At 35.9% G+C, this 16,682-nt stretch overlaps 1 protein-coding gene across 3 annotated transcripts in view; it reads right to left on the bottom strand.

Annotated features, from left to right (window-relative positions):
- EMC2 (ER membrane protein complex subunit 2) overlaps nt 1-11,362 on the bottom strand; it is a 46,067-nt gene extending 34,705 nt beyond the window's left edge. For 2 of the 3 annotated variants that reach the window (XM_025871004.2, XM_073893104.1), the window contains exons 1-4: nt 11,255-11,362; nt 4,805-4,918; nt 4,237-4,301; nt 1,473-1,558 (exon numbers count right to left, since the gene is read on the bottom strand). In XM_025871004.2, coding sequence (XP_025726789.1) covers nt 1,473-1,558; nt 4,237-4,301; nt 4,805-4,918; nt 11,255-11,294 — 305 coding nt within the window. In that variant the 5' untranslated portion in view covers nt 11,295-11,362. The remainder of the gene's footprint in view (nt 1-1,472; nt 1,559-4,236; nt 4,302-4,804; nt 4,919-11,254) is intronic. The other variant, XM_073893105.1, reaches the window with a different exon arrangement.
- Between the last annotated feature and the right edge of the window lie 5,320 nt (nt 11,363-16,682).

The following is a 16,682-nucleotide window of genomic DNA, read 5'->3' as shown; positions in this document are numbered from 1 at the left end:
CACCAAAAGCAAAAGCCAACAAGAGCAAAAATAAAGAAGTGGGACTACATCAAACTCAAAAGCTTCTGTACAACTAGGAAAACATTCAACAAAATGAAAAGACAACCAAGACAGACATAGAGATGGCAAACAGGTACATGAAAAGGTGTTCAACATCACTAATCAACAGGGAAATGAAAATCAAAACCACAATGAGCTACTACCTCACACATATTAGAATGGCTATTATCAAAAAGACAAGACATAACAAGTGTTGGCAAAGATGCAGAGAAAAGGAAACCCTTGTCCACTGTTGATGGGAATGTAAATTGGCATAGACACCATGAAAAACAGTATGGAGGTCGCTTAAAAAATTCAAAATAGAACTATCATTTGATCCAGCAATTCCACTTCTGGGTATTTAACCAAAGGAAACAAAATCACTATCTTGAACAGATATTTCCAACCTCATGTTCATTGCAGCATTATTTGCAATAACCAATACATGGAAACAACCTAAATGCCCACTGACAGATGAGTGGATAAAGAAGTCTGACATAATGGAATATTATTCAGCAATAAAAGAGAAAGAAATTCTTTCATTTATGACAACTTGGATGGACCTTGAGAGCATATGCTAAATGTAACAGTCAAACAGAGAAAGACAAATACTACATGATCTCACTTACATGTGGAATCAAAAAGAACACAAACTCACAGAGAACAGATTAGTGGCTGCCAGAGGTGGGCAGTAGGGGTGGGCAAAATAGGTAACAGTGCTCAAAAGGTACAACTCTCCAGTTATAAAATAAGTCCTGGGAATATAATGTACAGCATAGTCACTCCAGTTAACAATAAATACTGTGTTGTGTAAGTGAAAGTTGCTAAGAGAGTAAATCTTAAAAGTTCTCATAGGAAAAAAATTATGACAATGTATGGTGATGGATATTAACTAAACTTACTGTGGTAATCATTTCACAATATACACAAATATCAGATCATGATGTCATACACCTGAAACTAGTACAATGTCAATTACATCTCATTAAAAAAATAAATAACTTCAATACCTTGAATACCTGAAAGGGTACTACACATATGTCATTACTAATGCCCAAAACAACCCTGATAAATTGGTAGTATTCTCATTTTGCAGAGGAATAAGGCTAAAAGGCTTTAATAAGTTATATAATGTGCCAGATAAACAACGAATAAATCCTAGAAACAGGATATAAAACCAATCCTTACTCCAAAACACAATCCCATTTCACTAGGCCAGAGATGGTAAAGGAATTGCACTCCTGTGTCAAATCCTATTTATTGGGAGTAACTGGCAAGATTTATGCTGAAAAGAACTCTGATACTATTCTGAAGCTCAGTAGCAAAAGATCTTGCACAATTAACGATGTTGTCATGGAGGTAGGAGGACCTATATCTAGACCCCATGTTTGCCATTTTAAAATGGGATCATACTGTTTTTAAGATTCAGTTACCTTTCCATGGCTTCAAATCTCATGCCAGTTAGTCTCTTGACTCTGTGACTGCCAGGGAACTGTCTTCTCAACTCCTGCAGACAAAACTGAAAAAGTAATCAGTAAAAAAGACTTACAGAGTAGTAATTACATTACATACACTAAATGGCTACAAGGAATGGCCTATATAGTCTTCAATGTATCTTCTTAAATCATTTCATTAGTGTATTCTAACAACATGAAGTGAAATTAACTGGTAATGAATAATGGGGTAAAAGAAGAACTCTGAAATTACAGTGGGAGCAACAATCAGTTCTCAGAACCTGATTATACTCTTAACTGGGAAAATAAGCAGGTCATGGGATACACTAATAACTCTTCAGATACTGCCATATTACTCCTCCTTCACAATTGCTTCCATAAGGTGTTAGGCCCAACTTAAACGTTTATAACAACTTCCTGGCTTTTAGTTTCTATTATCTAGGCATTCTCTTGATAAAAATTAAGCTCTTTGACAGTAATTCCAGGTCCTGCAAATATTATAACACTATTTGCCCTGTTAATACATGCCCTCATGTATTAACCAATCATTTTGTCAGTACACATACCATGACTTGGGGTCATAAAACACAGACACCGAATCTGGAGAGTACCGATCTCCTTTGGGAGATATCCATAATTCACCCATCAACTTCAATAAATAAATAATCAAGTATTTTGAGCACCAACTATGTTCTCAGTAACATATGAGGATTTTAAGTCTTGGAAGCACTAGAAATATTAAGGATTATAAAAATGGTCCATTCTAGTGCCCCAAAGCATAAGTGACCAAAAAAATACCTTTTCACTATAGTAATAAAGTAAGTTATAACATGATCTGGAAGTATAGCTTTCAAATATGTGGCTAAAAATCTGCCACACTAAGAAAAATATTCAAGTTAGTCAAAACTGAAGATGACGTTTGCTTATTTCTTTGACACCACACAAAACTCATACTGTTTGGTCAATTAAGCTGTGTAGGAATTCTGAACATTAAAAAAAATACTGTGTTACAAAAAAAGCTACCATTTAATTTGATCTCCTGCTTTGGTTATCAACATTATCTAATTTGATTCTCCTACTTAATCAAATGGCATTTGGCTACTTAAAAAAAAACTCAATATTTCCCTTAAGATATAAGCTGCCACCCTTGTAAATATTTAAAAGACTATTTCAGGGTTCACTTGGTTAAGTGTCCAACTCTTAATTTCAGCTCAGGTCATGATCTCGTGGTCATGGAATCGAGCCCCAAGTTGGGCTCTGCACTGAGCATAGAGCCTGCTTGAGATTCTCTCTCTCCCTCGCCCCCTGACTCTCCCCCCTTAAATAGAGAGATAGATAGATAGATAGATAGATAGATAGATAGATAAATAAATAGACTCTCTCATAGGTTCCAAAGGTAATCTAAAAGGTTTTACGGAATATTTCTTTTTACTACTAGCAGCTCCATTGAAATTAGATGTATAGCCAACATAACATAATTAATTACCTTGGAAAAAAACAATGCTATTTCAGCTATGCATATATTCTCTGGTATTTCTACTTTCTGTTTGCATGTACTTTCTTTGTGGCTTGAATGAGAAAGCAGCATAAAGTAGTACTTAAGAACTCAGGGCTATAAAACAATAGAACAAAAAAGCCAAAACCTCCATTTCTTGATTTATGAAATAAGTATAATGATAGTGTCAAGCAAAAATCAAATTAAGAAATAACTGTAAAGATTAAATAAAGTATGATATAAAGCATTTAGCACAGTGCCCATCACAAGTGTTCAAAAATATAGCTATTATCATTCTTTTATTTTAAAAGCAGTATTAGTATTTTAAGTCATATTCTACACATGTTAGGATTTTCTAATAATTTAAGAGATACATTTATAACATTGCAAAAGAGTATTTAACATTATGCATAGATCTTCCACTTACAATAGGGTTACATCCCAATAAATCCATGGTAAGTTCAAAATACTGAAAGTCAAAAATGCATTTAATACACCTAATCTACTGAACAGCATAGCTTAGCCTAGCATGCCTTACACATGCTCAGAACACTTACTTTAGCCTATAGTTGGGCAAAATCATCTAACACAAAGCCTATTTTATAATAAAGTATCGACTATTTCATGTAATTTACTAAATACTGTACTGAAAGTGAAAAACAGAATGGTTGTATGGGTATAGAATGGTAATAAGTTTATCAGTTGTTTACCCTTGTGATCACATGGCTGACTGGGAGGTATATCCCACTGCCACTGCCCAGCATCATGAGAAAGTATCATACCACCTACCATTAGCCTAGAAAAAGATCAAAATTCAAAGTATAGTTTCTACTGAATGTGTAATACTTTCACACCATCATAAAGTTGAAAAATCATAAGTCAAATCATTGTAAGTCAGTGACTCTGTTATAAAAGTCATTCAACAACCCAAAAGATAAACTTGTTTTAAACTATATGCTTATTTTAAACTCTATAATAACATAATTTACCTCTTAACTAGATAACCTTCACCAACTAATTTAACCTCTTCAGTAAAACTGGAATACTAAGTACTTCCCAAGATTATTAAAAAGATTTAAGAACATTCCCTGTCCCAAAGCACCTAATTAGTCTCTCCTATTCTTAAGAGTAGCATTGAAAACGACCTATAAAAGCATTCAAATACAAGCCATGTACTAAGTTTTAGCTACTTATAATTCATGTAGCAAATTTAAAATAAAATAAAATATAATTAGTTTAAATACTTACCAATGCCAAGTCATCTCGACCATAGTCTAGGGCTGCAATCATCACTTGCTCATATATGATCCAAACTAGACACAGAGAGAGAAAAAAAATGAATTTAATGTAAAAATCTCCCAAAAGAAATTATTCTTCTTGTTTCTGATATCTTAGAGAACGTGACTTGTAACTGAAAATTGATTTATTACATATCTAGAATTAAGAAAGCATCCTTATGTGCTTTCAGTGATGTAAAATATTTTAATATCTTATAAGCTTAAAAAAATCTACTATTATTTAATACCTTTGCTCTTCTAAAAAATTCTTTATGAAATACATTTTGACCAGACCAGGACTATAGCCCTGTGAGCTTTAAAAGAAAAATATCTATTTGATTGCTTCACTACAACCAGCAATTAGAAATCCTTCTCAAAATAATGCATCATTAGACATCCTGAGAAGTTTTTTTAAAAAGGGACAAATCATAGATTGATATAAACAGCAGGAAAAACATAACAAAAAGATGCTTTAAAAAAAAAAAAACTAAACTAAAAACCAAAACAGAACACGAGCCAAACATGAATAAAGAACTTACTATCATCTCCAAGCTTAGAAGCATATTCATTAATTAATTCCTCTCCAACTTCCACAATTTGCTCACTGTTTCGTGAGTTTTCTTCTCTCCATTTTCTCATTTTATCTCGCATTTCTGAAAAAATAAAGTTTGTTATTACATATATATTTGATCAGTATCAAAAAATTGATAAGGAAGTTGAAATCAACTTCTCAGGTAGAGAAAATCAAGTCACACTAATATAAGTCTATGGTATGTCAAAACTCATAAAGCAGAAAATCAATTTAACAAGAGCAACAGATCCTTTGGAAGATTAAAGACCTTACAACTGATGTTATGACTATAAAAGTAATGAATGGCATTGGTCCTCTATAAAGATCCTCTAACTCTTTAAGCAAGTATGGATCTTCACTTTTTTGAAGTTATAGACAACTCTCAGAAATTGATAAAAACTAGAGATAATTTTCCCAGAAAAAAAAAACACATAAAATTATACATATAAATCTCAAAAATCCAAAGTACTCCTGAAGCTCCTACTCACTCAAGAATGTAAAATTTCATAATCAGGGGATCATATTAGGCAATCAGCACTGAAAGGACAGTCATCACAAAACTTCCTTAATAACATTACAAAAGTAGATATAATGTATAAAGATACACAACCATGCAAGAAAATAAACAGCAACAGATTCAGAACAAAGGAAATCTTTCGATTATATATACAATAATAAGAAAAATGTAAAGTAAGGTAAAAAGCACTAGCAAACAAGTCACAAGAACCACTTCGCATATTATAAAACAAGAGGAAACAGGAATTTTAATGAACAGCATATTGACAACAGCAGGAATAACGAGGAAAAAGAAAGAGTACCTAATCCCGTAAACAAAAGATCTTTTTCATATAGTTACGGTAGAATGAAATGTCCAATTCGCCAATCACATACATGCTTTCTTACTCCTACCTCTGAAAATCTAACATACTTATTCATCTGAAGTACCAACTTCTTCCTTCTACAGACACAGACATAGAATAGATTTAAACAGTTAAATTGTTGAACACATGAGTTAAATAAACAATATGCTAGGCCCCTAGAGAAAAAGTATAAAAGCACAATGGATTTTCACACTTTCATATGCATTATCTGAATCCCTATAGCTCAAAGTCTAAAACAAACAAACAAACAAACAAACAAAACAAAAATCCAAGACAAAAACAGATCCTAAATGGTCTGAGAAAATGAAATTAACACAGTTAATTCCTTCTACTGACAACTAGAAATCAGCTTGACTCTCACTCCACAGAGGAAATAACCTGAACTGAATCTTACAAGGTTGAAGAAGAATGGACAAAAAAAAAAAAAAAAAAAAAAGGTCATTTATACCCCACAGGTTAAGGGCTCAGTCCCACAAAACTGCCCCCACTTTAGACAGCAATCACAAGTCAGGGCCACCAGTATTTTGGACCAACTGTCTATAAAGTCTGGGGTTCGGGGCACCTGGGTGGCTCAGTTGGTTAAGCATCTGCCTTTGGCTCAGGTCATGATCTCAGGGTCCTGGGATCAAGCTCTGCATCAGGCTCTCTGCTCAGCAGTGAGTCTGCTTCTCCCTCTCCCTCTGCCTCTGTGATCTTTCTCTCTCAAATAAATAAATAAAATCTTAAAAAAAAAAAAAAGTCTGGGGTTCTCACAACCACCTCCTTAGGTTTGCAAGAATGCCTCAAGGAACTCAGATAAGTGCTTCACTTATTATTATGGGTTTATTATAAAAAATACAACTCAGGAACAGCCAAATGGAAGAGCTACATAGGGCAAAGGTGGGGGGAGGCAGGAGGGAAGGGAAGCAGAGGAACTTCCAAGTTCTCTCTAAGCGAGTCACCATCCCAGTACCTTGATGTGCTTACCAACCTGGAAGCTCTCCAAACACCATAGCTTAAGGGGGTTTATGGGGACTTCACTCCACCTGCATGATTGATCTCCAGATGATCTCCCCTCCCAGGAAGTCAAGGAATGAGACTAAAATTCCAACCTTTTAATCTTGCCCTGGTCTTTTGGATGACCAGCCCCCAACCGGAAGCAACCAGCCTCCAATCATCTCATTAGCAGACAAAAAGATACTCTTACAGTTCTAGAAACTCCAAAGATCTTAAGACGCTCTTGTGTCAGAAACCCAGAAAAAAAGACTAAATATAACAAAAACTGTTCCTGTCGATCCTATCATTCAGAAAATTTCAAGGGTTTAGGAGCTCCGTGACAGGAACTAGGGACAAAAAAACAAATACACACCCCTTATCACATCACAACATATGTTATCTTCAGATCCACAGCATGGGTTCTCAAAACTCATTCAAACTCTATCTCCCCTATACCATGGTTCACTTACAGTCTTAAATCCATGTTCAATTTCAACCTGCAGATTATTTTATTTTATCTTAAAGATTTATTTACGGGCACCTGGGTGGCTCAGTTGGTTAAGTGACTGCCTTCAGCTCAGGTTATGATCCTGGAGTCCCAGCCAGGATCGAGTCTGGCATCAGGCTCCCTGCTCAGTGGGAAGCCTGCTTCTCCCTCTGATCCTACCCCCTCTTGTGCACTCTCTCTCTCTCTCTCTCAAATAAATAAAATCTTTAAAAAAAAAGATTTATTTATTTATTTGAGAGAGAGAGAAAGCATTTAGAGGAGAGGAGCAGAGGGAGATGGAGAGAGAAACCCAAGTGGACTCTGCACTGAGCACAGAGGCTGACCCGAGGCTTGATCTCACGACACTGAGATCATAACCTGAGCCAAAACCAAGAGTCAGATGCTTAACCAACTGGGCCACCCAGGTGTCCCAACTTCACAGATTATTTTAAAAGAGGAGTAAATGCCTTGGGAATATAAATTATTTAGTGTTTTACAGATCTTATCCATAACACTGCACCCTTTGCCCATATGCTGAACCCAAATTAGGCTAGCATTCAAGGCGCCAACCTAGCTCTTACCTTGAAAAAATTACCTTCACAAAACATATACATATCCATAAGTATGTATCTTTAGCTTAGAAGTGAAATCTCAGGTTATGTTCCATGAGATCTGGGATCCTGCCTATCTTGTTTAGCACTGTATCCTCAGGAACTGGTACAGTGCCTAGTGCAAAGTACTCCAGATATGTATTTAATTAACATGTTATTTAGTATATAGGCTAATAGTTAAAGCTAGGTGTGAATGAGATCACCCACAGAAGGCATTTAACCTTTTAATTTTAGACTCTTTGAATCTGATGAGACCTTTGAACCCTCTTTTCCCAGAAAGATGTACATGTTTACATACATTCAATTTTACATACAATTTCAGGGAATTCAAAGACCACATAAAACTTACCCCTCCATCAGTCAGGATTCTATTGATCTCAGGTTTAATAACCACCAATAATAGATTAAGTAGAGTGCTAAGAAAAGGACCATTAGGGGACACTAAAAATCAAGGAGCGAATGGATATAGAAAACTCACAAAGGAAAGGTCTGAAAAGTAAGAGGAGACCCATAGTGTTATTATGAAACCAAGTAAAGAATGTTTCATGGAGGGATCCACAACAACAAATATAATATGGGGTAAAAAAAAAACCACATTCATTAGAACTGGCATTAGGTTTCCCTAGAAACCTTACTGGAATGAGAGGGCATGGAAACCAAATTATGTTGTTTGAAGGACTGAATAAAGAGAAAGTAGAGACAGTAAGTATTTTTATAATTATTTTTCCAACAAATATTCATTTAGTGCCTATTTCAAGCCAGGCATTGTGCTAGACATCCTACCCATATCCTGGCCAAATATCCTATTTTTGAGAAACTTGGCTATACCCTTCTTACAACTCTCTTTCCCACCTCCAAACTCCTAAGTAGTAACTCCTCTAACAAACATTAATTTTCAACTGGTTGAATAAGTAAACCATATATTCTACTTTTTCCATAGAGCCCAAAAGATTAGAAGTGTTAGATATACTATATGGGTCTTTTATAAACGTGATAAATTTTCCTATCACAAGAATTATAGTACTTTTTTGAATAAGCCATTTCCACAACCTTAATTCATGATGCTGTTCAATGGAATTCTTAAGGACACAGGTCCAACTGACATGCCCTCCCCCAAAAAAATCTAAACAAAAAACTATCTCTAAGAGTCCTCTATCACCTTCTAAAATCCTAAAAATTTGTTACTATAAGTCTTTGAAAGAAAAATCTAGATCACTCTTTAAAAGTCCCCTAAAATAGAACTCTGATTCTGGAAAGGTCTGAAACCTTCATTTTACAAATAAGGAAACTATATCCTATCAGTAAAGTGAGCTGCCTAAGTCTACCTAAGATACTACAGAAATTTTTCCAATACTAGAAAAATGGCTTATAGCCTTTTGTGACAATTTGTTAATGTTTATTATTAATGCCATTAACAATTCACTTAGTCAACAAATAATGACTGAGCAACTTCAAAATGTCTAGCACAAGACCAAGATACGACTGGTCCCTCCCTCCATTCTAGGAGACAGAAGTTTAAAACTTAACAAATTGGGTAAGTACTTCAATAGTATGAGGACACAGAGTTAAGAGCCAGGAGTACATTTCATTGCTTTTGTTGTTGTCTTTTTTCTTTTTAAAAAAATTTTAGTGGAGGGCTAGGGCAAGGTGGTCAAGGAAGGCTCTCTGAAGTTTGTGACCTTTGAGGGAAATTCTGATAAACAGAATATATAAAGGTAGCAAGAATAGGGCAAGAAAGGAAAAACACTCCTAGTGGAAGAAATAGCATCTGTCCAGCCCTAAGACAAAGAGGAGGAGAACACATTTAGGGAATTAACAAAAGCCAGCATAGCCAGCTCATAGAGTAAGGGAGAAATAGTTAAGATAAAGCTGGAGACATGGGCAGGATCATCTTTTTTATAAAGCACTTAATAGTTTAAAAGCACTTTAACATGCTCCCTTTTGTTCAATCATACTTGTGAAATAGCTAATATTTATTATTCTAAATCCACTCCTCCTTAGAATACCCACAGGATAAGGTCCAAGTTACCTAGTTAAGTCACCTTGTCTGCTGGTAGGTATGATAGTTACACATCTACTTGTTCCTACCATCTAAGAAACCTATATTGAACATACCTTCAAAGTAACACTTCCTAAAAAGCATGAAATATTTTAAACATTTTTTAAAAAGCATTAAAAGTAACAGCCACATATCTACCATCTGGCTTAAAAATATATCCTGACACAAGCCTTTTAAAACTATGTATTTTAAAGGTCTGTCCTCTCCATTAGACTGTGAACTCCCTAAAAGTAAGGACTGTGTGTTACTTAATTTAATATACCCAGGATCTAGCACAAAGCATTTAATACTTTCAATATAATGAATTCCCCAAATGCAGGTAGAAATACTGTTCACAGTGAGCTAGAGGCCACAAAACCAATGATAAATTATTGAATTCAGTTCAAGTATAAAGGAATTTTACCTTTTCCCATACATGTTTGCAATTTTGTAATACTGGATAGATACATTCACCATTAAATGGCAATATAACTTTCAGTCCACATGTTATTAGGTCATCATTTAAATATCTGAAGAAGGAATTCACTAAACAAATAAGCTATTAAAGTCTACTGTTAAATGATGAGAACAGAAATTTCAATTACACAACTTTCATGCCTTAGAGAAACTCGAGGCTCTTCTCTTAACCATGCTTCCCACTAGTCTTTAAGAGAACAGTCTCTTACAGAATTGGTTCAAAGTTTGGCCGCTTCCAGATTTAAACAACACACTCCACCTTAGATTAACGTAGGATGGGAAAAGAAGTTCATCACACTTATGCATATGCCCAAGATAACCAGTTATTTTCCCTTTCAGAAAAGGAATTACTGGCAGGAAGTGAGAAGAAAGTTGTGTTGTCTAAGTGTGTTTTGAGGGGGAGTGGGGCAGCGAGTATTGAAGAGAATTCAGAGACCCAGTTTTGCAGACAGAACGAAATGTAAAGTGGCACGTAGAAAAATCAGATTTGTTCATGGGTCTCTGACAGACCTTTACTGCAAAGAGTTGTAACCTTTACACAGCACTTAATAAAAGGCCTTATAGACCCTGTGTTTCTTGGCTGCAGGGAAGCTTCAGCAGGCAACTATCCCGCCTCCTCCGCGCCGCCCAGCAGCCACATGAAATGTTTGACAGCCCTCCCGCCTTATAATGGAAGCTACCCTGGGCCACTGTACCGGCTCAGAGGTACGTGGGTCAGTCTGTCGATAAGCACAAGCGGTGGGGAACACCGCAGACTCCAGTCGGAGGCCGGGCCAAGGAAGGGGTCAGCCTCAACCACCACCTTAGCCACCACCTTATTTCGGTCCGTCCAGAGAGAGCTCCAGGGCAGAAGACAGACCGGAGAATTCACGCCTCCACCGGCAGCAGTTACTGCCGAACCGCTTCCCAGGGCTTTTGGTCTTTACGCACCCGCCCCGCCCGCAGTTACCTTCCCAAGTGACATCGTAAAGCTCTGAGACCTTCGCCATCTTCTCAGAACCTGGAGGCAGGGAATGAGAGGGCGGGGAGACACTGTCACGTGACCTGAGACCGGGCGGTGGCGAATTACGACACAATTTTTCATTGATCGAAAGAGCGGAGGGGGCGGGAATCGCTGCGCACGTGCACACGGCCTTGCGGAGGGGCTGTTGGGGAAAGGGGCGGGGCCAGCTGGGCCGCGAGAGGCGTTCACGGACCTTGAGGACGCCGTGGCTAAGCGCTGGAAGGTGCAGTCGGCTTGCTTTGAGGTGACGTTTTACCAGGAATTTTTTTTTTTTTTTTAGCAAATGCTGTTTTGTTTTGTTTTGTTTTTTTAATATGCACCACTCTCGGTTTCTCTTTTTTTCTATATAGGTGTATTTATTCTCTTCCCACTCCCTAATAGTACCTTGTTCTCCTCATGCACTGCTGCAACGTAACGTTCTGCTCCAATCCTTTATTTGCCCCTAACTTTCCTCCTTCCTTAATAGGGTTTGCTTTCCATTTTCTTTTGAATGTTCGAGTAAACTGATACACTCCAAAAACTTTTTAAAATCTGTTTGAGGGACTAAGCGGGATTCTGCCTTTGCACATTATGTTAGTGTGGCCGAGGACTTCTTAATGTTCACCTGAATGTCTTCTTGCCAACCTGGATCAGTCTGCCACTCTAGATTTGAAAACTCGTAAGACCAGCCCATATGTAAGTCCTTATAAATAAATGAAATACTGAATAAATGTACGAATGAGACCATCCCAGACCCTGCACTTCGCTCCTCCTCTGTAACCTCACGGGGGAACCTCCTTCCTCAACCTTTCCCACCAAGCTAATTGCTTTCAGGAACCGTTAGACCCAATCTACTAGACCTAGGGAGAAATGTCCGGAGTAGAAGAAATTTAAGTTCATACGCATATATTTAGTATTTAAAACAATGGAAACGTAAAATTGTAAAGGAAGAATATGTAAAGTGAGGAAAGAAAGCTAAAAATCCCTACATTACAGCCATAGCTAAAGGACAGTGAAGAAGAGGCAATCAAGGTAGGAGAAGGGAGAAAAGAGAGTCACATCCCACAAAGCAAGGGAGTAGAACTAAAAGAAAAAAAAAGGAACTATCAATAGCATCTGCCACAGAGAAGTTCTGTAAGGACAGAAAAGACTATTGAACTTAAAAACTTGGTGTAGATTCTGAATGAGGTTCATTCTCTCCAAACTTAACACACCTTGTAGAGACTCTTCATTCAAAAAAATTAAAAACCTTCCACTCAGAAATTCACAAATCCTAATGCTTCAGTAAAACAATGGAATGAATAAGAACTCTGTCAGACAGATTTGAATCCAGGCTCCACTATTTAGTAGGTGGTTGACTTTCAGAATGTGTATCTCTGAGTGTCAGAGTTGCTCTTTTAGAAAAAAAGAAGCTAGTTATATCTATATAAAAAGAAAAATATCTACTTTGAGTTGTTATCAATATTAAAAGAGATACTGCATGATGCTCCCATGGAGGTACCTGTCCTTTGGCTATCAATACTGCTTATATGCCGATGACTCCCAAAATCTCCCCTAAGACCCAATTCTGCTTTCTTGACATATTCATTTAGATAACTAATATGCATCTCTAAGTTAACATACCCCAAACAGAGCTCTGGATTCCTGCCACCACACCCCGCAACTTGGCCTTCCCCATTGCAGTTGATTAAACTATCCACCTAGTTGCACAAACTAAAATCCTAGGAAGTATTGTTGATTCCCCACCCCCTATGTGCGGTCTGTCAGCAAATTCTGTATTGTACTTCCAAAACTTTCCCCAGATCTATTTGCATCTCCACTGCTACTACTTCGGTCTAAGCCACAACCGTCTCTCACCTGACTGTAATAGCCTCTTAACTGTGTTAGTTTCATTCTTGCTATGTAAAATCTATTTTCTATACAGCAGCCCTACCGTCTTAAAAAATAAATAAATAAAAATCAGACTACAGAAGTCCTTTGCCCATGGCTCTCAAATGACTCCCCCAGGCAATAAAAATATACTCTAAACACTTCACCACAGTTTACAGGGCTCTACTCAGTGTGGCTCTCTCCTACATCCCTTACCTCATCTACCATTCTTTCTTCACTAGACCCCAGCCATTCTGGCCTACTTCCTATTCCTCAAACATTCCAAACTCCTATCTGCCTTGGGTGGCGTTTGCCTCTTATCCCTTCTCCTGGAATGTTCCTTTCCATATCTTTAAGTGGCTGTCTTCTTTTTGTCTTTTATATCTGTTTTATTTAAAACTACTGTCTACTTATAGGGAGGCCTTTCTTGAATATCCAATAACAAGCGGCTCCTAGTTAATGCCTATTACATCATTATGACACTTACCAGCTTAATTTTTTTTGTTTACTTATTTTCTGTATTTTTTCATTGTTATATACATTCCTTGAGAGTGTGGACTTTGTCATTCTAACCCTGGAACATCCAACCTAGAAAAACACCTGGCATATAATAAATATTTATTGAATGAGTGAATTAGATACTCAAAAAATAACACCTTGTATTGGTGATTATTAGGATAATAGTTCATAGTAGTGCACACCTGAACTCTACTCCTTGATTATGGGTAGGATGTTCTCTTTTTATATCTAATATTTTCCTAAAAATTATAAACCTAGTGAGTTTGGGACCATACCAATTCATTTTACATCTCCCAGCCCCTTACCACAGTTTGTGGCATATGTATTTGTGACATACATCTACAAATTAATATTTGTACTAAATTGTTTATGCCTAATATTTTGTTGGATTTTTTGAGAGGGTGAAAGCCCAACGAGTTGCGTCTTAAATACTTAAATGGATATTATCAGTTACAGCTAATTAAGGGAGTAAATATTCTCTAGTCGTTTCAACTAAATGCCCTTGTAACTAGCTGCTAGTGTCTCTCAGGCAGTAAACCATATGATAGTATGTTAAAGGAGGTCATTTTCAGAATTTCTAAGCTGGAAACTAGAATGATTTCATTTTTGACTTAGAAGGTATTTCTGAATCATTAAAACTATATTTTTCAAACGTTTTTTTGCCTGCAACCCATATGAAGGAATACATTTTACATCACACAATATGCATACGTATATATAAAAGTGAAACCAAAAAACTAGTCTTGCAATGTGGTTTATCCTCTTTATTTTCTATTCAGATTGATTCAATTTCATTTTTTTTTATAAAAACCCTGGTTACAACACATTAATGGGGTAATGTGCATACTTTGAAAAACTAATGGACTTTGTATATGTTTCCTAATCTGAGGCCTTGTAGTAAAATGGTTTGCTCAAGTTCTTGCCACTAGTCGGTAACAAAGATGGGAAATACATATGAAAGAGACAAGCTGTTTCAATCATAGGTAAAAGATAAAATATTTACAGGGAAAATATATTTAAGGGAAATTTTTTTTACCAATAGTAATCTCTGAAGTGGGGAATGTCACTGTGTTTACATATTGTAACACTGCAGATGTCCAATGAAACTTGCCCTCCTCAGGCCAGGAAAGAACTGGTATGTCAGTGACAAAATTCTTTATTCTTTAACATTTTATAATATAATTATAAGTGTAAATAAAAAATAAATGTCTTCTATAGATAAAACCATAACCCCGAGAACATAAACATCAATCATACTTTCTATAAATCTACTTTTATAAAATATTTTCAAAATTTTATCTCTCACCCTCTCACTACTTTGAAAAAGAAATTTTCATTCATGTTTGTTAAAAATATTTAATCCAGTTTCTCTGATTGAACACTGCCTGGTATTGGTGACAAATATCAAGGAAATATCCAAGCAGCCAAATATTAGATTATGCCATGTTAGACACTATTTCATTTAATGATCTCAGTAAAACAATGAAAAAAGCATATGAATGTGGTCTATAACATGCTTTTTTTTATGTGACGCTATCTTATGATTTTCATTTTTTTTACAAGCTTATGTTTGAATAGTTAAAATGATAATACATCAGAATGAACTAGAGTCAGAAAGGAATAACTTTGAATAAGCCTACATTATCTTTGAGGTGGGATAAGCTTTATTTATCAAGCCGTATTGGCCTACAAAGCCGTTTGGAGTGCTTCTTTTGTATGGTCAAAGTTTACTTCAATTAATATCTTCAGACATTATGAAAGACTAAAGCAACTTTTTAGATGTAATAAAACTTATGGCATTTATAAAATGGACATCATTTAACAAGACAGCATAATACCATTTGAATTGATTTTGCAATATCCAATATCGTCATCATTATTTAGAATCTACTGTTTGCTATGTTCTATCTTAATCATACTGAGTTAAAATATTCCACATTATATAGCACAGTTTATAACCTCTATTTACTGTGACAATTATCCGTGAAAGTAAATTGGTCTCACTACAAGTCTCATATAAAATTTACTATAGTCTTTAAATCATGTTGTTGTTTCTAATTAGTGAATCATAGCCATAAATCCCTTTGCATTTAAGGAAAAATATTACTTATTTCATCTTCATTCCATGTCAATAGATTTTCACTGTGACACATTCACATTTGGAAGGAAGTTTTCCTTAGAGTTTTATTTACCAAAAGCCAGATTAACGTGGAGTTGTTTTAGGAACCTTCCTGAACATTTTTTATTACATTTTTAAAAGATTATGTAATTTAGTATGCCCCACCCTCCAAACACAAGAGCCTATAACCCCTTTGCTGGCACAACTGTAGCGTTTAGGCACTTCTTTTTCCAACTTTACCATCATTTGCAATATATGTTTTAAAATGTGCCAGCAGTTCATTTCACATCCAATTATATTATTTTAGAAAGCAAAAGAGAGTCTCTGGGAAACATTTCCAGTGACATCACTTTGGTCCTTTCACAGTAGAATTCACAAACTGATAATTACCCCTCTGTGCCATAGTTGTAACAGTGAAAAGGAAAGTACATCCAGAAAGAGTACACCCAAAATTTCTCCCACATGAGCAATAAATTATAGCTGTTTCTTTTTAAGATTTATAACCATACTTAAAAGTCCACTTTTTCAAATGATATTTATTTAATTTCCCCCAAGTGCATATTCTGTTCTCATACACAAATACGTCTGTGTATAAGTAGCAGTCTTTGTGCAAAAATGTGGTTTTGTAAATATCTTTTTTGTGTACCAAACATCCAGGAGTCTCTATGAACTATTATAGTGACCTAATGATTTCTGGAGCCCATCTAGACCCCATTTTCTACAGTAGAACTATAACTGAATTCTTTATTTGAAAAATGTTCAAAAGGTATTTATTCACAATAAATAAATTGCATTATGGGTAAGCTCACACACAAATATACTGAATATTGGGGCACCTTGGTGGCTCAGTCAGTTAAGCATCTACCTTCAGCTCAGGCTGTGATCTCA

This window comes from Callorhinus ursinus, unplaced genomic scaffold (assembly GCF_003265705.2).
Source record: "Callorhinus ursinus isolate GAN/ISIS: 27379988/994484 unplaced genomic scaffold, GSC_fseal_2.0 scaffold5, whole genome shotgun sequence".
In the NCBI taxonomy this organism is placed as follows: Eukaryota; Metazoa; Chordata; class Mammalia; order Carnivora; family Otariidae; genus Callorhinus; species Callorhinus ursinus.
The sequence above is the reverse complement of the archived record's forward strand: the minus strand, read 5'-3'. Positions and strand labels throughout refer to the sequence as shown.